We start from the raw sequence: 27,800 nt of genomic DNA on the forward strand, positions 1-27,800 counted from the left end.
CACGACGCTTTCTTACTCAATCCGCTTATTACAAAAATGATAAGTGCGGAAGATTGTATAAACAACAAACTTCAAGCATCAATTATTAATACTCGAAGTTTGTGATTCTTGCATTTTAAAAACACTGAAGACCAGCCCGGCCCGTCAACATAAGCTAGTCGAGCCGTGAATTTTAAATTGTTCCACGTCATCGTTGATGCATCTTGAGCACATGCATGAAATATCGCGTAATCTAAGATTCGCGCGGTTGTTAATTATTTGTCTATCGGTGAGTCATTGGTCCGAGGAATTCATTAGGAGACCAAATTAATAATTGTGACAGGTTTGCGCTGCCTTCTTTCTATTCATTTTGCGTCTCTCGCGCTTTATTCGTGCCTTCTGTATCTCTTGACCGATCATCTTCCTTTTACTCGCTTATTCGCGCTTTCTTTTTCTCACCCTCTCTTTCATTATAATTCGCTTGTCGGCGCTATTATCTATTATTCGATACGTTTATCAAGTGCAATCGTGTTCTTCGCTTTGAGGTTAGGTTGTGTCGTTGTTTGCCAAAATTGCGCGTACAGTGTCAATCCGCTACGAAAATTTAATAACAGATGATTACAAATCGCCGCAGGATTATAAAGCATTTTTGTAGTTGGTACACTGTACTCATAAATTTTTGTCACGATTCAATATCAATCCTTGTCAAAGTATATCATACTAGATCAAGTATTCGCGTTCGAGTAATTAAGGTAAATCGCATATTTGAGAAGTATGCGCACACGTACGTTACATTACATTTCCGCTCCATGGATATCGCGGTCGCTTGGCATATCGATGCTGGTATTACTGGCTCGCGGCATTATTTCCAAAGAGAAAGACCGAACTATCTAAAACCTTATAAAATAATAGTTGACAATATATAGGTATACGGTGTTCGATACCAACTAGTGTCCAGGCTACTTTTTACCGTTATAGAGATAGCAATCGCAAACTCGTGATTCGTTGCCGGTGTAACTCTTTACGTAATCGAATAAACAACGAGAAGAAGAAAAAGATCCGGGAAAGGAACGAGCACGCTGTAAAAGGACGCATACGAGTACAATATTTAAAAGCGCGAGCGAAAGAACGGCATGGGCCCTACGGAACTAGGCTCCGATCCTGGGGCTTCACTCCCACTCACTCTATAAGAATGACGACGAGGTGCGGGAAAGTGTATGGGGAGGGGGCTGATGAGGTAGAGAAGGAGATGAGGGAAAGAAGGGAACACGCGGCTCCCTTAGAAGTTTTCTTTGAAAGATTCGCTCTCCCGGCGAGAGGTACTGTATGCGCATGTGTGCACATATGCATGTAAGCGCATAAGTCAGCGGCCGCTGCCGGACATGCGATAACGGCCGCCGTTAAACGCCTTTGAAGTCAGTTGCGCCTCCCCTCTCTTCACGATTTGTCTAGTACGAGAGATCCATGTCGTCGACGGGGCCCTGCACGAAAATTATTATCTGTCGACCAAGTACAATAATAATGCCCGTGTAAGGAGTCGAGACGGGAGAGAGCAAGAGAGATAGACAGAGAGAAAGAGAGAGGGAGATCTGCTGCTCTGTGGAAATAACTCGTTCGATTCGCGGAAGTGGTCTCCTTGAGATGGCACACAATGAAAGAAATAGAGAAGGAAAAAGGAGAGAGAAAGAGAGAGAGAGAAAGAGAAAGAGAAAGAGAAAGAGAAAGAAAGAGATCCTTCGTTCCTCTCTTCAATCCCGCAGGGTCTTCTTACAGGCACTCATTCACATCCGTTCCTATAGAGCCTAAACTAATAGACTGAGCACAACGGCTCAAGATAACCAAATAAATTTTTACGAGAATTTTTTAAATTAGGCTCACTTAATTGTGTCTTAATTTTATCATGATTATAATTATATGTATCAGAATAAAATTGTTTGCATCTTTTAAATATTCAATTTCTAAATTATATTCACCATTAATTGTCATATATTTTTTATATTACACACTATCTCTTTCTTTGTCTTACGCGTATGCACGGACGTATGCACATATGATCAGAAAAATCAGCTAATAAATGCATTTGTAGCTTATACACTGACATTTTAATTCAATAAAGATCTGAGAAGATGATATTTAATAACTTTTGACAGTCTGATATTCAGCAACGATCTTATATTTTCACCCTCGAATTCAGTTCATTAATAAGGCGCTATTTCAGCTCGCGATTTTCAACACCGATCACATTCAGTACCCTCGTCGACCCTCGTACCGACAAAATTGTCTTCCGGTGTCCGAGATTCCCGAGATTACCACCCATCTCGAAGTTTTTCCCTTTAACATCCTCCCGCCGAAAATAGAACGATGAAAAGCGAGAATCCGACTGCGTAGCCTTTTTATATTTTTTTTATGAGAGCGCGTCCGCAACTATCGCGATCCCGACACGTTCAAAATCTGCACGTTTTTATATACTCGAACACCGAGGGATAGAAAAAGATATGACAGATCTCAATGTCGGGAACACGGTGATACGTTTGATTTTCTGCAACCTCCTCGTTGGTGCGATCAAAACCCCTCGAATACATACATGCATATATATATTTATATCATTGTTGTCGAATTTTCTTGTATTCTCCAGTACACCGATCTTATATTTCGTTATGTGGTAAAATAATGCGGAATAATAGTAAGAATAAATAAAAATATATTTAGTACATAGCCATCGCCTGATAATTTACATATGTTATGATTTAATTATCATTATAAATAGTGACAAGTAAGCGGAAGGAGAGAATTAATGTATCGAAGGCGTCGATCTTAGTTCTAGTATTCTAGTATACTAGTTCTGGAGAAGATTTGTAAGATGTTGATTTGATGCGATGGTACGTCCTTCAGTTGTCTTGTGTCTTATTGTCAAATATATAATTGATAAAATACAATAATGACCTTTAAACATAGGCGATCGTCCTCTCTATTATATATTCTAATATATTCAGTCGTTAACCTTGTTCTTATTCAATGATTAGTAGATATCAATATTTTTATAGTATCTCCTGCAAAAATTATATAAATTATAAATATGTTATGGATCTTAAAGACAAATGCGTGCTTTAAATAGACACTCGGTGTATAAAAATTCAAACTTTCACCCTGGCCACCTTTCATTTCTTATCATATCGATATTACTAATGTATGAGTACTTCGTGTAAAGGTAGACTAAATCAACGTGTTTATCGTGTTAAAAAAATAAAAGATGAGTGTGAAGTAAAATGATGTTAGTGCCGAATATCTCTATCTGACATTTATTGACTACCGTAAGGTACATACGATTTACTTTTTCTAATTGTATTAGCATAATAATACACATCTACTTACGACTCACGTTCAGACCATTGAAGTAATTCCAACTTCATAGTTACATACTCAGTCCGAAACTGAGCCATACTTTATTCAAAAGTAAACCTTTAACTATATAAAAAATTCAAACCAAATGTATTCTATTCAAAATCCATATAGAAGCATAGAGATGATAAAGCGCGATACAAGCCTATCCTCCAGCGTGACTTCCGGCCTCAGGAGTTCATCGTTACCAACGACTCTTGCTATTTTGAGAGTCCAGTTACCACGCGCGTCGATAGCACCTCTGCCCTTCACCTTGACACCCACATTGGTTGTCACGTATACCGGAAGTGAATCGATCCCTCTCGCACGGAAAATGTTATCAACGTTGGGTGGAATAGTATTCGCGAGTCAAACACGTACGCGTGCTTATCGTTCACGATCGCGTTCAATCGCTAATGAATCCTGATGGGACGGGAGATCATGATAATCTCCGATGACTGTTGTGTCTTTACGCGAGTTCATTTAATAGTAAATGATTCATATGAATGGTTCATTAAAATTATTATAAATATTATTCGTGCCCTAAGGAGTTATTATTGTAAAATTTCATTATTTCTCTCAAGCGTCTATATTAAGACAAATGCCATCTTTTAATAATATTTTTCTAGCGTGTATATAATATAAAATTTTCAAATAAAACAATAACACTAACAATGAAAACAATACTAAAAAAATAACAACAGTAATAATAATAATCATAACAATAATTTGACGGTAAACAATCTAAGATAGAAAAACTAAATCGCAATATTCTCTGTTATTCCTACGCAGAAACTAGAAAAATTGCGACTAATTGATAAAATCGACCAACTGGTTCTTTTATTATTATCTTTCTTAATCGGTAAAATACTCATGAATGGGGCGGTTGATTAAAACTACACAAAACTTGTATTTATCGATTTATTTATTTGTTAAAATAAAAATTTTGGTCTTTCTTCTAAATAACTGTTGTGAAGCACATGCTCCGCAATTTCCGCCTAATAAAAAGCCTTTTTACTTTGATACATAATATTTATAATTTAATACGCATTATTTACGTCCCAAAACTCAACAATAGAGTACGAGTATATTTATTACCACATTCTAATATCTTTAACATGCTGCACTTTTTTCTAGTCAAATTAATTGTAAACATAAATCTCAGATTCTACATAGCTTATAAATAATTTTATTTGATAGTCCTATGCATTATAATATGCTCGAAGAGCTTTTTACGTAAAACGCTTTGGTAAAAGTCATTTTATTAGTCTGGTATTGCCCTACAACTAACAATGTATAATAAAACTGATCCTTTTTGTAAGTACTGTTGTGAGTACCTCTATCTATGAGCTTGAAGACTAACTCGATACACTTTTCAAAAGGCAAAAAAAATCATAAATACGATAATTTTAAATGAGCGATTATATCACCCGTTGGAAGTGGTCCGAGTTTGCATTTGCTATACTTTGTAACGTAACAAAAGGAAATACATTTAAGAAAATAAAAGGCTGCCCAAGTACAAGTTTTTCTTCTACAAAGTCGAGATTGCCGTGCATTGTGCGGGAAAAAAGTCATAGAACAGAGGAAAGGAAAATAAAATCATAGAAAAAAAGATAAAGAAAAAGAAGCAATTTTTTATGATTCGAGCGAACGCGTGAGCGAGCACGATTTCCCAAACACGAGGGGGAGAAAAATCAGCAGTCGTTGCCGATACTCTCGAAGCGCACATTGTATCGTCCGCACAATGTCGAAATATAAGGCAATACGACATTTCGGGGACAAATCCACTGATTTACGATCTTCCGTTTGCCGGCCCTCTAAAGATTAAAAGGAATCCCTCCCTCTCTCTCGTGCGCCAAATGGAATATTCAGCGGCGTCAAGCCAACGCGTTACCGGACGCCCACTCTGTATACCTATTTACTATTTTTACAGGGTGAAGATCATGGAATTGATCTCCATTTTATGCGCGTGAAGGCAAAAAACGTACAAAGTATTCTCCAAACTTTGACGAAGGAGCTGGGTGGGAGTAACGATGGGTGAGATTTTACGCCGATACGCTTTACCCAAACGACATTTCCCAAAGCTTTTATTCGGTTCCGCGCGAATGGACACAACCCTTTTAGGGATGGGCAGCTGCGTTATCTCGATAACATAACCGGCGACCTCACAGACCAGACCCAAGCTCAAAAGTCCAAGAAGCGTGGCTCGGCAATACGTGGAAGGGCCAGCAATATTCCCACGCGCGACAATGATCCCCGTTGCGTGAAAGGGCCCGCGATAAAAATACGTGCGTGCAGCTCCTGTTACGCCGAGGGCGGACCCACGCACGCCGTCAGGTAAGCCCTCTCCTGGTCCTTCTCGGAAATTCGACCTTCAGCCTCGTGAGCGTGGTAATTTATCGGCTCACGCAGCCCTTTGCCCCGCTTTAAAGAGACAAGCACGAATCGCGATATATTGTTTTCGTTTTGGGAGACCGCGACACGTCAGTGTGGGGAGGCCTTAAAATTCAGCCTCAGAGAGAAAGTAATGTTACGATTATCGTTCGTAAATAGCGATTAATAATTTGGTCGGGGGGGGGGGGCACGCAGACGATTGGTATTCGACAAGCGAAAATCTTATCGAATCCTCACAATTTTCGCGCAAATGTCTCTGAAGCGTGTCTGTAGACATTCGTTAATTTTCTTTATTTACTATTTTCCGTAAGAACAGCAATTAGCATGCTAATTTCATTATCCTCCTCGAAAGTTCAGTTCGCGGGATTAATTGAAAATCCATAATAATTTTGCGTGAAGGAATTATGTTTGTGAAGAAACGGTGAATATATGTCGCAATTACCATTTCTCGTGGCTAATTATTAACGAAACCCACAGGCCCAATAACGTAACAATTGACGAAGAGTTCCTAACTCATCTAGCCTGGTATAACGAACCGAGAGAAGAAACGACGGGGCAAATTTCTTTCTCCTTCGTGGCTGCTTAAGAAACTTGACCGGCTACGAGGACTAAGAAACTCGATGTGAAAAAATTGTGGTAGGAAAAGCCCCACTTTCCCCGAGATCGACCATAAAATTTACGATACAAACAAACAAAAACAAATATGCGTTCCGAAAATTAACCAACACACTTGTATAAAGATATTTCTCGGCGTGTGTCAATTAAAGGCACCCGGTGCGGTGCCCCAAGCCCAAAAGATATATATTTTTCTCTTTAATTAAATTTCGAAATAAAACATAAAGAACGCACGATAAAGGAAAAGAAAGAGCGAGAGAAAAAGAAATAGGTAATGCGGGTCGGCGCGGATCATTAATGTTTTTTGTGCGCGCGCCCCGCCCTTAAGTAACGCAGTCACGTTTCGTGCTTTTCTCATTTTTATTTCCGATGCGACGGGCCTTTTATTCATGCGTCTTTGCGGGTCTCGAATAAAAACGAAAAAAAAGAGAAATACACGAAAATACTTTGACTCTCTCTCTCCTTGTATATGAGTGGGTGAGTGAAGTGGAGTGGGAGAAGGGGTAGGTGGGTGGGTGTGAAAAGGGATATAGAGAGTGAGAGAGAAAGTAGGGGAGGCGAAGCGATTGTAAGATGGAGGAGAAATCAAGGCAAAAAAATCAAAATGCTAGCTCACAGAGCTCTTTTAATATTAATTTGTTATGTCGTATGCCGTATGTTCATTGCATTTTCTCATAGATGATTTAAATATTTTTGAAAGCTCGCATAAATTGAAAAGCTAAGATTAAACAGATGTTCTTCAAGTTTCTCGTTTTTATATAAGTGTTGTAAAGTCTTATCACGTTTACAACAACGTGTTTTTGTGGATTAAAAAAAATTTCGTTAACAATAAAGCGGAGCCCTAATTGAATAATTCATAATAATCTATAAATCGGGATTATTGCACGTATTACATTATAACAATACTAATTACTTGAAATATTAAAGCCAGTAGCTTTAACTATTGCATATACATATAGTGTATCGAACGTTTAAAAAGGTAGAGAATACAATGTTATGAACAAATTCGATGATAAAACAAGAATTTTGTTGGTACACGAGTTTACATCAAGTCATCCCGCACATAAATACAAACACTTGGGTGCAAGTGTTGTAAACGGTCAAAGCAAAAAAATCGAATAAAAAGTATACTTTTCTCCTCTTCTCTCCTTGTGAATTATTGCCCATTAATACTTATTTTCTTCTCGCAATTATCTTGTAATCCCGTCAGAGATGTTATCGTGTAACTCTGTTTTTCCAAGTTTCGCGCATCTTTACGTAGGCGCCAGTGTGTCGAGCGACATCATGGCACTTAATCTGGGACATCATCATTTTTCAAAATGATGATAAATGCCCTCGAGAATTTTTAAATACGACAATTATTGAGATGAGAGATCGCCGACTTTAACTCTTAAATATTATGGGTATTAGATACTTGGAAGTTAATTTGTAAAATGATCGTTTTCGAGCCACTCTCCTTCACTTTCCCCTTCTCTCTCTTACTTTTCAGGTTAGATATAATGACACTTTCGCATATCGTAAAATAACGGCCATTTTATTCTATTGAAGGAATTTCATGACGGGGAGTTGTAAAAGAGCGGAAGAAGTCGTCGTTCTTACAAGTTTTATCGATTATCGGCCTTCCGATGACTGGGCCTGATAAAGTCTCTAACCTAAAAGGGGCGCTCGCGCCTAGTTCACGGGACACCCGTTATATGGGCGCGAGGAAAGCCGTGTGGCTTTTTTGTCTCTGTCTCTCTCCTTTCCTCCCTCCCTCCCACGCTTCTATCTCTCTCTCTCTTTCTCTTTCTCTTGGAGCGAGGCGTACCGAAAACCTGTAATTACGAACCCGGCGCACATCAAGCGGCGCCGCAGCCGCCGCCACCGCCGCCGCCGCTGGAGCCTGTCCCTCTTTCTCTCCCATCCTTCTCGCTCACTCGCTGTGTTCTTCTCTAACTTCTCCTCCCCATCGGCGATCCTGTTCGTCCGTCTTCCTCTGTTCTTTGCCGACCCATCTTGAGCGCGCGCGCACGCTCATGCATCCACCTAAATACACGTACGTACATATCTGTTGTGCGCCTCCTTCGACGAGCTGAACGAGCTCAGATCCTCTCAACGGATTTCTTTTTCGTGCGCAACAGCACACTAACACCAACCGACGTAACGGCGCGTAAACCTGCACGAAAGAGAGAGTGGATGAAATGCAGCGGCGCACTTCTCCGCGGCTTTCCTGCTTCGCTTCTTATTCGCTCTCTTCTTCGGATGCACTGTAGTTACGCTCCATCTTTTCTCTATTCCAGCCGACAATGCAAAGATTAGCAGTTCAACTCTCTCACTCACTCACCCACTCACTTATTCACTCGCTTGGTTGTGTCGATTATAGAAAGAGCCCCGAGGAGACAGAAGAGGGGCGTACGGTCCGCGCGGTAGGCTTCCAAGTACACGTCCCACGGGAGGTGCACGCACTCCGAGAATTTTTAAATGTCGTAGGTGGCGGAAAGTGCGAGGCCCGACATATTACGACCATTGATAGACCCAATGATCGCCCTTGTCCTTCGGTCGTTAAGCTGTCTCATTCGGAAGGGCGCGCAAGGTTAAGGTGTCGTTGCTAGTATATTTTTCCTCTAGTTATTGGTTGCCGATGTAATTTAATTTTCCCCTATGAGGCTGTTAGGCGCACACTAAATCATTTACCACGACCGTTAGCTCCTCGAGTTCCAGAACCTTTACGATTGCGCCGGAAAGCCTGACTGCAAATTCAAATGTAGAAGGGTAAATCGTTCTGGACGAGCCATTTAATCACATTCGAGATTTCGAAAGTTGCGGAATTAGAGTAAATGCAAAGGTCCAGTGAAGCCTTCTCACAATAAATTTCATATAAAGCAAGCAGTCTAGCGATAAAATAAAAATTATTCTGATGCCTAGTCGCTGCGATTATTGGGAGTGGGCCGTAAAGTTAATGAGCCGTAATCGCAAAAGATGTCCGTTTGGGAAATGTAATTTCAAAATGCTTTTTACGTCATTACGACGGGGCGAAATTTTAGATGACCGCGATCAAAAACACACTCCAAGCAAAATGGCATAAAAGATCGGCGACGTGCCTTTCCATTTATCTAGGCGGGGCGACAATGGCCCATCAAACCTGATAAGGGCGTTGCGTTGCGATAAAGGCCCAAAATCGATCTTAGAAAATTGGTATTAGAGCTCCGTCCCCGCTCTGTGCTCTATAAAAACTTCCACGGATTCTCAGAGCCCGTTCGCTCGTTCTTCTCCGTCTCTTCTTCTTCCTTTTCTGTCTTTTTCTTTTTTTCATGCTTCTCAATGTTTCGGAGTGTCGTCGTGGTGGTGACGCGAGAAGGAAGAGGGGACTCCGATGATCTTCTCTCTGTCTCCCGAGTTGATAGTCAGGCAACGGGCGGTCGGCCTTTAAGAAGACCCGACGAGTCTCTACTTTTCTCTTCATCCTTTCTTTTTCTTCTCTTCCTTCACTATACGCTCTGCGTGCTCTTATTTTTTGCTCCGTGCCGCCGCCCTCCCCGCTCAGTGTATATAACTCTCTCTCTCTCTCTCTCTCTCTCTCTCTCTCTCTCTCTCTCTCTCTCTCTCTTCTCCCTTTTGATTTGTCGGATTTTTTATTTGGTCCGCCATTGCTATTACCACTGCCACTAACGCCAACACCAATACTATTGTCAATACAAACACCATCACCAACATCAATACCAATACCAACATCATCACTAATACCAATACCGTTAACAATCAACATTCCCATCGCCAACTCCAGCTCCAGTTCCAACACCATCTTCACCAGTGCCAGCAACAGTGTCTGGCTGCTCATTCATTATCTCTTGGTCGAGTTTTACATTCTCGCTTCTTGCAGCACGATTTTGTCGCGCCTTTTCCATCAAATGGAATATATTCCACCGCAAGTGTCATCGGTCTTCTCGTTTTTCGTGAAAATCCCGTTAATGCAAAGAGGAGTTTTTACAAGTTTTATTTTATTACGTAATCGTTCACGAATTATGTTTGTTCCCATACGTTATTGTCCTTTGAGGACAATTAAAATCGACATAACGAAGAAACATGTATAGCCTCATGTACCGATTGCCATCGACCGTTATCGATTGAAAAATTTAGCTAATTGTCAATTTAAGGCTTTATTATTTGTAGGCCTAGTGTCTCAGTCGTCTATAATTTTCATCTATACGGTTAGTTATTGCCTTTTTAAATAAAAATTAACATCGGCGCTTAATCGAATCTACCATGTTTTATCAAATCATAAATTAAAAAACATTTTATAATTATGCATTATAAAACCATTTTTTTCTTTTTTTTTCTTTGTATTCTTCTTCTTTCTTTATTTTAAATACAGAAGTAAATGCAGTGCAAATATTTGAAAAAACAGTCTAACTAAAATGTATGAAATACGTACCAGCCGCATTCTAATAAAATACAGCTTTCATTTCGTCGTATGCAAGAGTATTTATAAGCTTTGTAGAAAAATAAAAAGTAACGAAATTAGCGCTGGAAAAGAGTAAAAAGTAAAAAGCATAGGAGATGTCTTCGCAATTTTTCACTGTGCATTCGTCGTAATTTTTACGTAGTACGTACAGTCCTGTGTATTGCGATAAAGTGCCTAGGACGACAATCTGTTTATGTAAATATTAATCTATATTCTAAAGCTCAATTGTCACTCCTCACTTCTCACTCCTATCAAGTATTACAAATAATACTTAATCAAATTAGATATAGGGATTAATAACAAGCGCATATTGCAAATTAAAAGACAAAGACAAAAACACTGCCTGCTACTATCCTGCGAAGTTATCGAAGTCATTTAACGGCTACGTCGATGCTCGTTTACGTGACTTTGTGTCTTCTTTAAAATTACGAGCGGAGTAAAATATAAGACCAGCAGGCTTATTTTTTTGTCTTAGACCAATCAAAAATTTTTAAAACAAACCAATAAAATAGGGGGGAGACGCGCTCCTTCGTCCATTAAAATTACTGATTCTCGACGGAAAGAACAATATTCAGGGATGATAAGGGGAGAAGGTGGTGGAGGAGGAGGAGGAGGAGGAGGAGGAGGAGGTGGAGGCGGAGGAGGCGGATATTCCGTGACGGGGTGGGGAAAGTGAAATATCCACTGATAATTCGAGAAGTTCGAATGTTGGCTCATTCAGTCGGCACTGCAACTACTGTAAAACTCGTGGTGTTCGTATGCAGCGTAGATTTCACTGCTGACGGAGGATGAAACTTGAAAGCAGCGACGGCTTGTCCTGAAGTTTGTACAGGGTCGAAAAACTGGCGCCATTAATGCGGCGCACTTAGTCTCGCTCCCTCTCGTTGGCATCTCGAAAAATGCATTTACACAGCCGCGACTCCCTTTGAGACCGTGTGGCCGAAATCGTCCAATTAAAGAGAAAAAGTCATTAAAATATTACCGTCAAAGGGCAAAGACTGTGAGCGTACGTTCTGTGAGGAAGAGCGAGTGCGCGCTCGAGAAAAAGAGGAAGAGAGAGAGAGAGAGAGAGAGAGAGAGAGAGAGAGAGAGAGAAAAGAATTACTATTTCAGTAAGCAGGCAAAGAGGAATTGGATTAATCGATTAGTTTATTTACATCCTTAACAATAATGTTTTTCAAGTAAAATTAAAGGCTACATCAAACAAAAGTACCTAATTGAATTATAAAATCATATAATAATGAAATACCGAGCGACGACGATTCGATCAACATTATTGTACTTTTAATAATAAATTTCGATATTATGTGAACAAGAGTACAAAATTGATGAGCACATATATAAATAAAGTGTATCGAATGAAATGAATAAGGTACAAGGTAATAGAATAAAATAAGACTGAATGAGGATGAATAAAGCAGTACAGGTAAAAAATAGTTCGTTCGCTCTCTCTCTCTCTCTCTCTCTCTTTCTCTCTCTCTCTCTCCCTTTCTTTCTCTTTCTCTTTGTGCAAAGGTATTGGCGCGAAAATAACCATATAAGAAAATTTTATTTAAATTTCTGAAAAAGTAGCGATTACACTCTCTGAACGGGATATGGTTATTTTCATTTTTCTTGATCGTGGCTTAAAAAGGTACTGGATTATTGCTGCATTGCACAAATGTAATGCATAGAATTGATGATGCGACTATCACATACAAAACGTCTTGGTTACAACTGTCAAAATTAAGTAGAATTTTGATCCAAATTTGAGATACGGAATAATAAAATGGTCGCCATGTGTCGTTATATACATTGTCCACCTCGGAGACGCGTTGCCAGATCAGTGGTCGTCGTCAATCGATTATGCACGCCGATAAAATGACCGTCTCAAATTATTCAATTACGAGGTCGTTAAACAAATGTTTACGCGCGCGCATTGTTTGCCATTCATTTTTATTTTTAATGACAAGCGTCGCGAGATACTTTTACACATGCCTGCCGCATATTTTTACGAGCGGTGCACTTAAAAATGCTGCAGTCTGTCTCCCTCGTCATACCGTTGGTATTAATAAGTATTTAAATTGTTTACGATGTGTCAAGTATTAAGATAATTGTGATATGTTACTTTTTGAATCGTTGATCGCCGGACTATCTTCTTGCGATGATTAAAGAACGGAGTTGTAATTTATCAATACGGGACACTTTATTAAAATGAAGGGGGTGAAGAAACGCAAGATGTCAAAAGACAACTGTCATGAAAAATGCGTTTACAACAATAACATAAATGCATATTTAGATAGAGGAAGACGTGGCGCGGCAGTGCGCCGCAAAAAGAAGAGAAACGGACGACACGGCAAGAAGGAAGAGAGAGAGAGAGAGAGAGAGAGAGAGAGAGAGAGAAAGAGAGCGCAGTGGCGAAAAAGACGATGAGGAGGTGGAGGAGGAGCAGAAGGGACAGAGAGACGCGCGCGATGGAGAAGCCGCTGCTCTGAAAAACTAGTAGCCCCATGTAAGAATGCCGCTCGACAGCTCTGCTACGTTGCAAGAATACAGTTTGCGTTCTCTCTCGCTCCTCGGGAGAAAGGGATAAAGAGGGTGAGGGAGAGGGACTCGGATTTTTCTGTTTCTCTTTCTTTCATCCCGTGCCGACAGACTTAAACTCTCAGAATGCACGGCAGAACGAGATAGATATATATATATATATATATATATATATATATATATATATATATATATATATAGAGAGAGAGAGAGAGAGAGAGAGAGAGAATGGATAGAGTACACGCGACTTCCTTTATGCCCCTATATTCTTGTGCATGTTTAAGCCTGCGCCTCGACAAAAACTTTTCGCTAAAACGTTTACGAACTTGCTTCTATTATTATATTACTTCTCAGCCTTTTCTTCAGGAAAATTACAATTGCCTAAGATTTTTTTTTTAATTTTTTTAAAATTTTTTTAAAAATTTATATATTTATTTATGTTTTCTTTCTTATAATTCACTACGAGCGTTTATTTTTGTTTATTGTTTCGTTTTCATCCTACTTTGGCGACCTAGAAAACAACAGCAACGATGCATTTTGAAAAGCCTTGGATGACGGAATTACCGACGAGTTTGGCAAAAACAATGGGATCAATGAACAGGCGTCTCTGTTTGATCGGTCTGGTCGGTAAACATTGAATTTCGACCGCCGCTATCTCAGGTCGCGCATTACCGGAGTTCGACGAGGATGTCGCCTGCCCCCCCCCCCCACATTTCCTATTGTCGCGGAGCTTTCGAGCTTTCGTCGAGCGATGGCGTAGTGAAATTTGCGCGCGCGTTTATCGACTAAGTTCTACTGCTTGAATAATCATAACTTGCGTAATGTCGAGTTCCTTTGTATTTTAGGTCAGAGAATAAAGTAAAACTATCGAGCAAAAACAATAATTGTCAGCTAGAGTGTTTGGAGATATACTTAAGCACGGAATTTTAGTCGTAGTTCGTTATCGTTTCGATAAAAATGCATTGTACCGCTGCAATGAATTATTATTACTCTATTTCTGTAGAAAACATGTAGGAGCCCACTTTGTTATTATTTCATGCCAACGGTGTTGTACGATTTCATAAATGCATTGCTCCGGACTACTCCATCCACCAATAACAGTGTAAACTCGTATGAATCGCGCGAAATTCGGTCGAGTGCGAATCGCCGTGCAACTGCGATTTAATAATGAAAATCCAGTGCGAATTCCGTATCGACACGTCCCTCCTCGCACGCGTATATTGTTATCATCGAGTTGAATTTAATATTTCGCGCGGATTTTTGCTTCGCCTCCCCCGGTCGCTGCTCCTACATTTCAACCACGAAAGAGTGAGAAATATTTTCGACTGAAGAGACATTCTTTCTCCTTCCTTTTCTTATGACTGTCTTGAGAGCCTCGGCCGTATGTATCCTCCCGGTCAAAGGATTTTTCGAGTCTGTGCGTTTTCTCAATATCTTTTAACAGCACTTTTATTCCCTGCTCGCTTGTGAGATGCTGCGATATGCCCGCTTAGGTGGAAGGAGCGAGTGTGAGGAAGAGCTGCGGGAGAGAGAGGGAGTGACAGGTCGAACGGCGGGTGGGGTGGAGGGTGGGGATACCATTCGAATAAAATCTGGTTTCCATGACGGGGGATTCCTTTTTGTATTTTACGAGGATTCCTGCAATTTTATACGTTTATATTGCGAAAAACATTCGCCTCTCCTTTTTTTTCCGTCTTTTTTCTGTCGTATCTCCCTTCTTTTTCATTGACTCACCTCTTTCTTCTCTTCGTGGGGGCTTTGTTTTTTATTCGTTTAGAAAAGCACGGCTATATAGTTTTATAACTGCGGTCTCGCCGATGACGAAAAGAACCGACTAATTACTACTCCCAATTATACATCATGAGATGAAAGCGACGAGGACGCGTTTGACTTTCATCCGAATCGTCACTTGATTTATACAAAAAATTATAATCTCAACTCTTTCGTTTGTACTCTATATTACGACGTAGTTTACCCTTAGAAAACCAACAAATGCATGGATTTGTGCATAACGAAGCTGCTCGTTCTTCTAAACGCTTGAGCTATGACTTTCCTTAAAGAATCTCGTACTGCTCGTAATTGTCCAAATTTTACATCTCTTTGCCTTTGTTTTGATTGTGCAAAGCTACCCCCTACATTTGCTTACTTTATTACTTTAGCAAAATCAAAATATAAAATGACGTGTAACGGCAAGCAATGCACCGGTGACGCTTATATGCGCGCCATCTGCGCAGGCAGTAGCATCCTTTTTATTTTGCCTGCTGTTTGTTTCTATCTTGGCCTCTCATTGAACTTTATCGATTCCTTTATTTTTCAGCTCCTCTCGTTCGTATTTATCATTTACCAAATTATTTTTCGACTCGTAGCATCACCAACACCCCTTTTCCGTGTCACTACCAGCTATATCTTCTGACCACCGACCACTCTCGTTCCTTCGCTAAATGTTTTGAATCTAAAAATATTCACCTTGCACCTAACTCCTTATTATTCATTTGCCTTTTCTTTCTTTTTTCTCTTTTTTTTCATTTTTCTTCTACTCTCCATCTCATTCGATTGCGGCTAACTTCAAAGTTTCGTTCTCGCGCGAGCCTCGTACGCTTCAGTTTCCTTTCTTTCCCACTGTCCCTTTTTTTTTATCCTTTTTAATTTGTTGCTTAGTCCTTTTTTTGTTTTTCCTATCCATATACTCGAAAGATTATGTTGCCAAGGAGGCATTATCATCGACACCAAGGATCGTGAGTTTTTACATATATTGCATTCTTGTTTTCATTGCCGTCTTCTGTCTGTTTTGCCCGTGCACGTGAGTTTACCGACTTTATTTTTGAGGTTAACTTTGCGGGTGTAGCGTCTCGTTATTTATTATAAGCACTTTGTCGTAAGACGCGCTTTTTCTTTAAAATACTTATTAGGAATCAGGTTTGTATAATTTGCTACTTTCAAATCATGAAGTTAAATATAATTTACGGGATATTAAAGTTTAAACTTTAGTTGAGGATCATTATTTATTAATATGAATTAATATGGCTCTCAATGGAAATATAATGCTTTTAATTAATAGGTGATCTATGAATTACATTGAATTTCAACTCTAATTACTCTGTAATTTTCTACACTACTTTATCGATCTTCTTGTGTTATAAAAACATAGATGAGTCTTTTATAGTCTTTTTCTAAAGGAGCTGATCGATATCTGAGCTGAAATGCATGAGTCATGCTCTTCTGTTGTTATATTTACTAAAAATTATTTTTATAAACTTTAAAAAGTACAATCATAGTAAAAGAACAAAATGTATATCCCGTAGAAAAGACTCAATTTTTTGTCCCAAGATTAGTATTTTATTTCAAATATATTTAATATTTTTTTGTTCAGTTAAGTAAGAATATTAAGTATAGATTATTTATTTAAAATAATTATTTTATTGTAAATTAATTAAGTATATCACCAAGCATTCGTCACTTATAAATTTTTTTTAATAATCAGTGAGCATAAAATTCTTTGTCAGTGCAATCTGCAAGTGGTTGGAGTCCTGGGTATATCGATCCATTCTCCAAATGCTTCCACCCCAATGTTTGAATGTGTGTGTAAGACTGGCATCAGTCCTGGTCAGGATGCAAGCTACAGTACGTTCAGTTTACTTTTGGACGCTACGTAGTCACTATCACATTTAACAAAGCGACTCAAATTTATATAGGCTATTAAATTCATATTTCTTTTATAAAAATAAACTGTTTATAAAGATATTATTTTAGAAAAGAAAGAGAACAAGAAATTATATCTTACAGGATTGTGCATCAAAATGGTATGTACACTAGTGGTTCTAGACCCTCTAACTCAGGTATGAATGCAGTCGACTGAAACAATTCATTATGACAGCTTTTCATACTTCGTTCTTTCCTCTCTTTCTCTCTTTATATCTCTCTATATTATCATTTTTCCTACAGAATTTTTTCTTTGTCTTTTTATTAAAATATGCTTGTATAAAATTTCAAAACAAGAGAATTTGAATAATTTTCCTTTCTGTTTCTTAATTTGTTCTGCCCTTATCATTATGAGTAGTAGCAGTAAAATAATTTTAAGATTATGGATATTTTTTATTGTATATACATAATTAAGTAAAATACTTTATTGGTTTTAAGTTACCTAGTTCACAAGTTTATTATCTAAAAATTGTAATGATTATAATAACAAAATAAGTATTTGATGATATTTATAGATACCAATTTACTTAACGATAAATACATTTTTTGTGATAAATTTGATTTTAAGATAACCAAATTATTTAAAGTATATTGAATGGGCTTGTAAAAATGGAAGTAATTGACAAACTTTAATTTAGTTTTTTAATTATTGTTTATTTAGACGATATACCAGCTGTCATTATATAAGATTAAGGTTATAAAATTAATTAAATATATTTATTTATTTAGGTACCTGTTTTTAAATTTTTGAGGTTACACATTATCAAAGTGAAACTTATGTATCTATTAAAAATATATTTCTATAGGCGGAGCATGATAATATATAGAATTTTAAAAAGATAATAGCATATTTTGAGACTAGGATATTATTATTGAATTTTCTTTTCTTTTATTCTTTTCTTTCCTTTTTTTCTGTCCCTGTTGTTTCTTTAGTTATAATAGAAAGGATCCATCGATATGTCCATACATCATTTCACTCATTGGTTTGTCAAGGATTATTTTTCTGACTAGAAGATACATTCGCTCATCATTTTTGCCTCCGATCAATATCAGCGACTACAAAAGGTGGCTGCGCAGTGCAAAGCCACTAGAGTAGAGATTTCCAGTTGGGGGTAAGAAAGCTTAGGTGGTTGGAATATACAGCCTTGGATTGGCTACCCCTCTTTTTCCACTGCTTTGGTATCCCATCCAAAAAATGGGCTTACTGGCTTCCATAAGTGGCATACGAGTCACGATGAAGTACTGAGTTGAGCTCTATCGATCCATTGCTCGGAGAATTCTAGTTGCAATGCTCCAGAGCAGCCATTATAATACTTATAAGCTAGTAAATCAATACTGTGAAATTCAACTTGAACGAATGATGAACCTTTTTATTATTTTGAGTTTCAAAATCTATTTTAAACTACTAAGATTGAGTTTAAATTAGAGGCAAATAATTCTTAAGAAATATTGTATTGAATTTATAATGCGAATGATAAAAATTGTACCCAATTAATTATTTTATTTAATCACTGACTATAGTTAAATATATTAATTTCATATTACTTTTATTTCAATATATTTTGCTACATTAACATTATGGTTCATTAAAATTTTCTATTTAATAGTTTTTAATATAAATAAGATCTAGTTTGAGACAATCAACATTTTTACATTGGTACATGCAAGGATATGAGACATTTTACAAGAATTATTCTCATTGTTATTATGTTTTTTCTCTTCTTCTTCTTCTTATTATTATTATTTATTGTTTCTTATAATATAATGCTATTGTTATTGTTGTAAAAATGCAGACAAAATAATTATGGTAACTCTTTACATTGTGTTCCAGGTTCAGACTAGCCATGTCCAGTAAGTGGCGTCGTGCATCGAAATTCAGCATAGACAGGAAAGCAGTACGCGCTAGTCGCGAGAGATAGAATGAGTGGACCTCGACCATCCGAATTACGCTGCTTCAACGAGAATTCTCCCAGGCCCCCTGTTCCTGGTAAGCTACCCATTAAATCCAAGAAAATATCTTGAAAATGAATACTCGGCCCAACCGATGGCTTAGGTAGTATTTGTGGAGAGTATTCGTCGGTTTAAAGTCAAGTGAATTACGGTATAATAACTGTCAATCTAAGGTCCTAGCACTTGGTTCCAAATTTCGACTTCATTTCAATGTATTCTTAGTCAACTGTTAGTGGCGATGAAAAGACAGTGCTAAGCAGCAATGTGCATTTGTAATCTGTTGTGGTAGGTGAGGAAAGGGGCGTCTACGTAGGCAGATGTCCATCGAGTCCGGATTTCCAGCTCCGGCGCTCGACTTGCGATGCCACTTGCGCGCCTTTGGGTTTCGAGTTGGGGGGTCGCTGCGACCGTGCCGTCGACATGGAGGAAAGGAGCGATTCAACCTCGCGGTTGGCATGCTTACAATGGACGAGAAGCCTTCACGCCCTGTTGGAGGACCCAAAGGGCCTCGAACTCTTCGAGCACTATCTTCAGCAAGAAGGACACACGTACGCGCTCTCCTTTTGGTTCGCCTGCGAGGGCCTTAAGGAGGAACGCGATCCCAACAAGCTCACCGCCATTATTAAGGTTCTCATTAGAAGGTACGTCGGAAATGCAGGAGCTCCGTATGTTATTATTTTTATGTATTCGATAAGTAGTGGGTCGTTGGAAGATTTTATATTGATTTCAAACTTAAGTTGTTAAGATCCAATATTTTAGAAAGAAAACTTAAATATAGGGTCATGTCAATCGGCGATATTATTGATAATTTAGAATAGACGAGTAAGCGGCTCGATGACATTTGACCTTCTATATTATTATGAAAAATCCATCGATCAGCATTAATAACTATTGAACAAAACATGTAAAATTAAAAAAAAAGTTGTACTATCGTTATTTTGAGAATAGTGAGGATCTTTGAAAAATCACTATATGCAATATAGAAATAATTTTTATTAAAAGTTGTATTGGTCGAGTACTTAGTACTTCTAAAACATTAGAGACAGTAAGTTAAAACTTTCAAAAAAGCATAATATTGCTAATTAGGAAAAATAACCAGCGCCAGTCATTGGATTAATATCCTTGGCATAAGCCGTAACGAACACAAAACCTAAAAGAGATCGAATGCTTTTCCTGTTTAGGTTCTTCCAGAGGCCGCAGCTAGCGCTTCCCGAGGACGTACGCAAGGAGATGAGTCGGCGGGTGCGCGAGGGACTCGCCGATAAGCGAATGTTCGACTTGGCGCAGCGCGAGGTCGAGCGCCTGATCGAAGAGACGACTTACCCGAATTTTTTGCGCTCCGACGTTTATCTGCAGTATGTGCGATACTGCCAGTGCGCGGAGTTGAGCACTGACTGTCAAAGGCGGCCAGGCCATGATAACGAGCACGAGGATGTCGTCGAGGACGACGAATGTCCAAGCTCCTCGGAAGAACCCTCGATATCCTGCATTTCTAACTTACTGCCAACGCTACACGAAGATAGTGAGTATATGAAACATTAGCCGTTTGTATTGTTTTTCTTCTCTACTTCCTCCTCCCCCTTCCACTCTCCATTATCATAATTCAAATACCATTCATTTACATTTTACACTTAGCACCTGTTTGGTACTTTAAATTACTTTTTTTTGAAAAGAAGCAATTAACTTCGTGGACTTTTTTGTCAATAGCTTAATAATCGTTAAATTAACTCCGTAATGATCGAACTTTTGATAATCTCTTTCTTTAATCCTCAAAGGTGAATTTACGTCGCAACAGCAACAGCAGCAGCAGCAGCAGCTACATCATCATCACCATCATCACGCGCATATGCAGCAACAGCATCATCATCATCCATCAACTGAATTTAATAAGGGGGAGATGAGACTGACCAAAGACATCCTTATGGCTACGCAGCAGCTCAGGGCTCTCGACGTCAGACCCAAGCCAGAGGCTTTCGCTGGGTAAGAAGTCTGCATCCTTTGACCACAGCTATTATTCATCCTGCCTACAATTGCAACATTTATACGGATCCTAATGTGACTTAATAATTATTGTTGCTAGTATTAATATATGTAGTTGTTTTTATTGTCATTATTATTATTATTATTATTATTATTATTATTATTATTATTGTTGTTGTTGTTATTGTTCTTATTGCTAATCTTGTGATTGTTGTTGTCGTCGTCGTCGTCGTCGTCGTTGTTATTATTGTTGTTGTTATTTATGTATCTTTGTTTAATTTGATATTAATTAATTCCTGCGTTCATAATTAATCGCCGAAAGAATGTCGAAAAGTATTTAATGGTCCCGCGTTGTTAAATGCAGTCTTTGACAATTTTTCATTATAAGCTTATTATTAACGTCGTGCAACACAACACAAGAACGTTAAGATTACGTATTATAATATATTAGTGGCACGCGCATTCTTAAGTATACATTGGCGTAACGCACGCTAAGAGTAAAAGAAAAATCCTCATTCCGTCCTCATGAATCACCAAATCCCCTTTTTAATATTTTGTCATAATATTTTAATTTGTTTGTTTTATTATTTTATCGTTGTCCCTGCCTGTGCCTCGCTTGCGTGTGAATGAGAGTAGCCTTTACCTGCAACCCGGAGCTAGTCCTTACCATGCGTCGGTGCCGAGACCGCGTGCACAATACTCGTCGTATAATCCGGTCTCCAGGCAAGACTCGGAGCTCCAGAGCTTGAGCAGCGACGCTCGCACCGAGTCCGACAATCTCTCCCTCACTGACGCGTCTCTGTAAGTTTATTTTTATTTTTCGTTTTAATTTTAACTTTAACTTTAACTTCATTGTTAATTCCAATTCAACTTTTAGTTTTTTTACACATACGTACATAGACTTTTAAGGATCAGTTTTGACACTTTATTTAATCGGGATTGCAATTCTTTTTTAGTCCCAGATATATAAAAAAAAATTCGATTATTTTATCCTACTGCTTTTAATGTTACACGCAAGTAGTTTGAATGTAAAATTATTTAAAATATTATTTTCAAATATAGATTAATAATGAAATCATATTAAAAGTAGTTGCAAAAGTTTCAAAAACAAAAAACAAATGAGATCGATTAAGAATTCAATGTAGAGCTTCAATGATTTGAAATTATCACTTTGTTAATTAAATTATTAAATATACTTTTTCATTTATACATTTACATCAATCGTCAACCTTTATTTATTCGATTTTTTAATGACAACGAAAAAATTTATTCCGCATAAATAATATCTGATAATACTGCATTAATAGAATAGAACAAAAAGGCATTCATTGTTCGTTTATAATTGAAGAAATAATGGTTCAAAACGAATATTATTTATTAAATACCCCATCGAAAACATAATATTAAAATCTTCAAAAATCTGTGTACTGTGTGCTTTATCAAACATGAAACCAAAGGCCAAATGTTGCTACTATTTGATAGCTATTGTTTAACGAATCTTTAGCAAAGTGACAAAATACGGCAAAACTTTGCAATCTTTGAAATCAAATGTAAATTGAGATTCTAAAGACACGATTGTCATTTGATTCGTTTTAGATGTTCACTTGTTTATTTGTTTTTATTTTGATAACGGCAATAAATAACGAAATATTCAACAAGTTCAAGAAGCATTCCTGAAGAAAAAAAGTTAAAAGCTTATTATCCATTTATTTTGCAATAGCGTGCATTGGACCATTTGAGATTTACGAATTCAATTAGCATACAATAGAAGCAGCATAATCGGGAACCAATAGAAATAATAAAGTATAAGCGTCGTTTAACCTAACTCTCGATCACCTTAAATCCAAAAGTCTTTTGGCTCGTAACTTTAAATTACCAAGTAGTCAAATAACGACAGCCCAGGGCTTCAAACAGCAACAGAAAGAAAAACCCCACAAAAGTAGCATCCCCCTTCATTAATCCCATTGATATATAAGCAAATAATAACTAAAACAATTTCAAAAATACGAAAAATAAAAACAATAGCGATGGTGCCTCGATGTCGAAACGCAACACACGGAAGCAGTACATAAGGCAGTGCCAGGCGATGAAGAAGTCGGCGATGATTAATTGTGATCCTGTCGGCCATGAGAGTATCATACCAAGGACGCAGCGGGTGTCGCGCGAGCAGACGCAGCCAATGAAGCCGGAGTCGTTCGCGCGTCAGTTGATTGAGAAGCTCGAGCGCGTCAAGCGCGACCGGGAGAACGAGGAAAAGCTCGAGCGCAAGCTCAAGGAAGTTGACATGTCCACCAGTCAAAGGTATAAACGCGTATTCGAGCAAGTAATCGTTAAATTGGCTAGAATGAATCAGAGTTTTCTTTTCTCGGTCATGCATAAGCTAAAAGTATCGTACGGGGCTCGTTGATCGCTTGTCCCAATTCTTTGAAGCATATTTGTGCTTCTAAGCCACAGCAGGAGGTGATAATTTTATAAAAACAGCAGCGCTTATGAAACGAACTCTGTTGCAATTGAATGAAATTGAAAAATTCAGAAATCTAGCTTTTTTAATTTATTTATTTATAGATGGATATATAGTGTATATACATTTGTATATATAGATATATCTTTTAATATGGAATTTCTTTTCTTTAATAATATAAAACAATGCTCAATTACTAATGTAGTTAATAATTTAGTATTTAGAGATGATATATTTATGTTGATACTTTCGAACACTATATTGTCGATGATATTGTGTTATGTACTTAAAACAATTTATTACGAAGTATTATTTAATTTCATTTTCATTTTTTTAACATTAAAATAAATTACAAGAAGCCACTTTATCATTGATCGAAGATAAATATTGAGTTAAATTTTAATAAGTTAATGTTCATCGATTGCGTATTTACTAAGTAAGAAGCAAGATAACGATTTACTGAATACACATAATCAAGAGCTCAGTGTCAAAAAAGTCGCAAGTAAATGTAATTAGACGTCTTTTGTTCATTATTATTAAGTATGTGTTCATGTTTATTTAATTGGTCGTTGTAAATAGAATTATTGGACATCGGTAATTTTTAATCAGATCACAATCTTAATCTGCACAGCCTCTGACGTATTTGAGTCTTTAATTTTCGTTTTACGATATATCGAACACTATCTCGAAGTCTTCATATGCTCTTTCTTAACAACGTGTTTTCCGTTCATAACAGCGATGGGCTTTGTGACTCCTCGGGTACGCCGAGCTCGGGTCCGGCAATGATTCCGTCTTCTATGGGTGGCTCAGCGCTTCCAGGGCCAAATTGCGGCCAGCAGTCGCGTAGTCTCGCCGAGGCTCTCCGCGAGAAGCTGCAGCTTGAGGAGGACAGCGATCAAGCCATCCTCGACCAGCACGTTTCGCGGGTCTGGTCAGATCTCACACCCTCACGCTCACCTAAACTCGCCTCACCTCGGCCCCGATCACCCGACAAGTGCCGCCGTCAACAGCTACAACAGCAACAACAGCAGCATCATCATCATCAACAGCAGCAACAGCAGCAGCAGCTACAACAACAGCAACAGCAGCAACAACAGCAACAGCAGCAGCTTCAACAGCAGCAGCATCACCATCAGCAACAGCAGCAGCAGCAGATCCAACAGCATCAACAGGTGGGAAACGGAGGACTTGGGATTGCGAACAGTCATCAATACCCCTCGAGGCCATCATCGCACCGTAGTCAACGCAAGGAGAAGGACGTGTTCTCGACCTTCTCCGGGGATAGTGGTAACGTACACGACTTTCCGGAAGCCGGCGAGTTACACGGGGCCGGGAGTATGAGCTCCCTTGGCTCGCATTTACCCAAGAGCAAGTCCGTACCATCCGATTACGCCGATTCGCTACGTAAGCAAGACCTTTACCTACAAGGTACAATAACTCGATGATTCGTTTACTTCTTGAAAGATACTCGTGGCACACTATATACATCGACCGTGTATATATATATATATATAGATTACTCGTACAAAATAATAAAAAACTTATTAAATTTCGAGACTATTCATATAGCCAATCAACAGTTGCTTGTATTCATTGTTCATAATCGGTAGTCGCATAAAAATTATCGATATAGTTATATACCCTTAAGCTAAAGATGAGCGACAAAATATAAGTAAAATTGATGGGCCTCTAACGTAAAATTTTCGCTCCCCTTGTAAGCAGGTCAAGATCAAAGATATCGAAGACTGGACGCTACGCGGTCTTCAGCGACGAAGAAATCGATGACTGAATTGACGGATAGCGGCGTCTCCGTGGTGAGTGATGTGCCGCCCGCGGCGGTCAAGGATAGCCGGCTCCTCAACTGGTTAAAAGAGACGGATGGGAGCGGATCCGGAGGCTCTGGTAAGGCGGAGACCAACGTCAACGCGAAGCTCAACCGGAAAAAATTCAGCAACCTCCCTCAGCAGCCCTTCGTCGGCGATCCCGGCATGCCACTTCTTCCGCAACCACATACTGTGAGTATTCTGGATTCTCGTATAAAAATCAGCTGTATATCTATCCTACCATTTTCTTAATTATTTTTAATTAATTAATCCTTCTCACCGATTGGTGCGCTTTCAAAAATATTTTATCCATTGTAGTTTATTCAAAGCATAATTACTGTTTTTCCCGCGTGTACGTACGTGCGAATTACGTGCCCGTGGTGATTGAGCTAAATAACGTAAGCGAAGCGACTTAATGACACGCCTGATTGCCAACAAAAATCAATGACTTTATTGATGATAATTTTTGTTATCTAGGCGACACAATTGGAGGAGGCAAAAAGAAGGTTGGAGTATGAACAGAATCGGAACAGGTTGCGATACCCGAGCGGCGGTAATGGTGGTAGCGGTGGTGGTGGTGGCGGCGGCGGCAGCGGCGGCGGCGGTGGAGGTGGCTGTGGCGTCAGTGGTAGTGGCAGTGGTGGTGGCAGCGGAAACGGCTTCGGTGGTGGTGGGGCCAAACAACAGTTGGATTATGAGCTTATGCCGCCAATGCAGTCCTGTATGCAGTCCAATCAATCGACGCTCAGACGAACGAAGCAGGACGCCACTGTAGATTTCACCACCGTTGTGTTCAGCTTTTGCGACGAAAAGGTGCCCTATAGAACCAAAATACCCGGCTACAACGTCACCCTCAAGCAATTCAAAGATGTTCTACCTAAGAAGGGCAGCTACAGGTAAGATCGATTTTTTCTTTTACTTACAATCCCTTCACGAGTATTCATTAGTCAAAAGTTAGAAAGTGTAAATATTAATTTTCTTATTCGTATAATTGGCGCAACTTTATTTCAATATTTATTATGAGAGAGCGGTAAATAAATGAAGTTTATATTGTAATGAGTAAAACGATTGTTTAAATGCTCATGTCCTTTGTCTTTCATCCAATAGGCAGAAAACTATTGCTTATGTATTTGAAAGTAAAAGTTATGTTTTTTTGAATATTATATAAATACTAGTGTCGAGACCGCGAGAATGTAATTTTTATAAAACTTCCTATTAAAAGCGCTATTATGGCACGAGTAAATAAAAAAATCCTAACTTGTTGCAGATACTTCTTTAAAACCGAGTGCGAGGACTTGGATATGAAAGTAATTCAGGAAGAGATAACCGACGACACCGAGGTTCTGCCGCTTTGGGAAGGCAAGGTTATGGCGCAGGTGAAGGCGCTCGAATAGAAATTTACATTTTTTTGGAGCACGTATTAACTCGCGGCCTTCATTTCTTCGTCGTTCGTCGAACGTCAGTCGATAATGAATGTACCGGGGTGAGCAATTGGATGGGGGGAGGGGCACAATTGCGAAGACAGACGTTCTTTGTGGAATTTTGATAAGAGCAAAATGGATACCAGCGAAGTAACGTAACGAAAATGCAAGGATCCGTTCAAGAGTTAATTATGTTAATTACATAATGAATGAAGGAAACGGTCTAACATTACAATGATGAACATTTTGTTTATTATTTTTTTAATTACTTTGTAAGCGAATATAGCGAGAACGATTGCAAAAACACAAGCATAAGAGAGCGAAGTCTTGAGTGAAAATACTTTTGTGGAGCTGAGATTTTGGAAAATTTTATATAGGGCTATTGGGAGGACCGCGAACAACCAGGCGGCGACGAGTACGTATCTAGAGCGTGTACATAATTATAATTGTATGTATTAATTTTAAAATTCTAAACGTATGGTAATGATAAAGAGATCTTACATTATTCCAAGAAATAGAGCTAAAAATTTAATTTCTTATCCGGGTATCCTTCGTAATTCCTTATCTTATTTTTATAATCTTAAAAAACGATACCACGATTAATATTTTATTATTGTAAAGAACTTTATTTAATGCTATTAATGTAATTATAAAATAAAGTATTTATTCGTGAAAGAAAATACACAAAATATTTTCCTCACAATTCGACAAAAGTATTTTGTACCGGGAATTTACGTGGTTTCGGTTCATAATGTACATAATAACGAACGAAATAAGAATAACTAAATCCCAGAACAAGCTATTAACGAGAGTAAAAAATTGAATATTAAAAAGAATCAGACGCTTCTTTTATATCACTAATTTTTCTTCTCGTCGAGAGACTTGATAAGTACGGTTCACCTCTTTATAATAATCATTATTATCATCGTCGTCGTCATTATCATCATCATCATCTTCATCATCATCATCATATCATCATTATTACTATTATTATTATCATTATTACAATTATTATTATTATTATTATATTATATTATTATATTATATTATTATATTATTATTGATATTAATAGTAATATTAATATTATTGTCTTCGACCGACTGTACAAAGAGCTTGCGTAGTTAATCGCCTTATC

At 38.3% G+C, this 27,800-nt stretch overlaps 1 protein-coding gene across 1 annotated transcript in view; it reads left to right on the top strand.

Moving 5' to 3' along the window:
- Positions 1–26,725, top strand: part of Axn (protein axin) — a 27,513-nt gene extending 788 nt beyond the window's left edge. Inside the window, exons 2-12 of the mRNA XM_011498218.1 lie at positions 18,861–19,016; positions 19,269–19,620; positions 20,161–20,501; positions 20,755–20,959; positions 21,596–21,760; positions 22,985–23,260; positions 24,157–24,430; positions 24,578–24,848; positions 25,143–25,435; positions 25,721–26,139; positions 26,511–26,725. Of these exons, the coding sequence (XP_011496520.1) occupies positions 18,950–19,016; positions 19,269–19,620; positions 20,161–20,501; positions 20,755–20,959; positions 21,596–21,760; positions 22,985–23,260; positions 24,157–24,430; positions 24,578–24,848; positions 25,143–25,435; positions 25,721–26,139; positions 26,511–26,637 (2,790 nt within the window). The 5' untranslated portion in view covers positions 18,861–18,949 and the 3' untranslated portion in view covers positions 26,638–26,725. The remainder of the gene's footprint in view (positions 1–18,860; positions 19,017–19,268; positions 19,621–20,160; positions 20,502–20,754; positions 20,960–21,595; positions 21,761–22,984; positions 23,261–24,156; positions 24,431–24,577; positions 24,849–25,142; positions 25,436–25,720; positions 26,140–26,510) is intronic.
- The last annotated feature ends 1,075 nt before the right edge of the window (positions 26,726–27,800 follow it).

This window comes from Ceratosolen solmsi, unplaced genomic scaffold, assembly GCF_000503995.2.
Source record: "Ceratosolen solmsi marchali unplaced genomic scaffold, CerSol_1.0 scaffold10, whole genome shotgun sequence".
Classification (NCBI taxonomy): domain Eukaryota; kingdom Metazoa; phylum Arthropoda; class Insecta; order Hymenoptera; family Agaonidae; genus Ceratosolen; species Ceratosolen solmsi.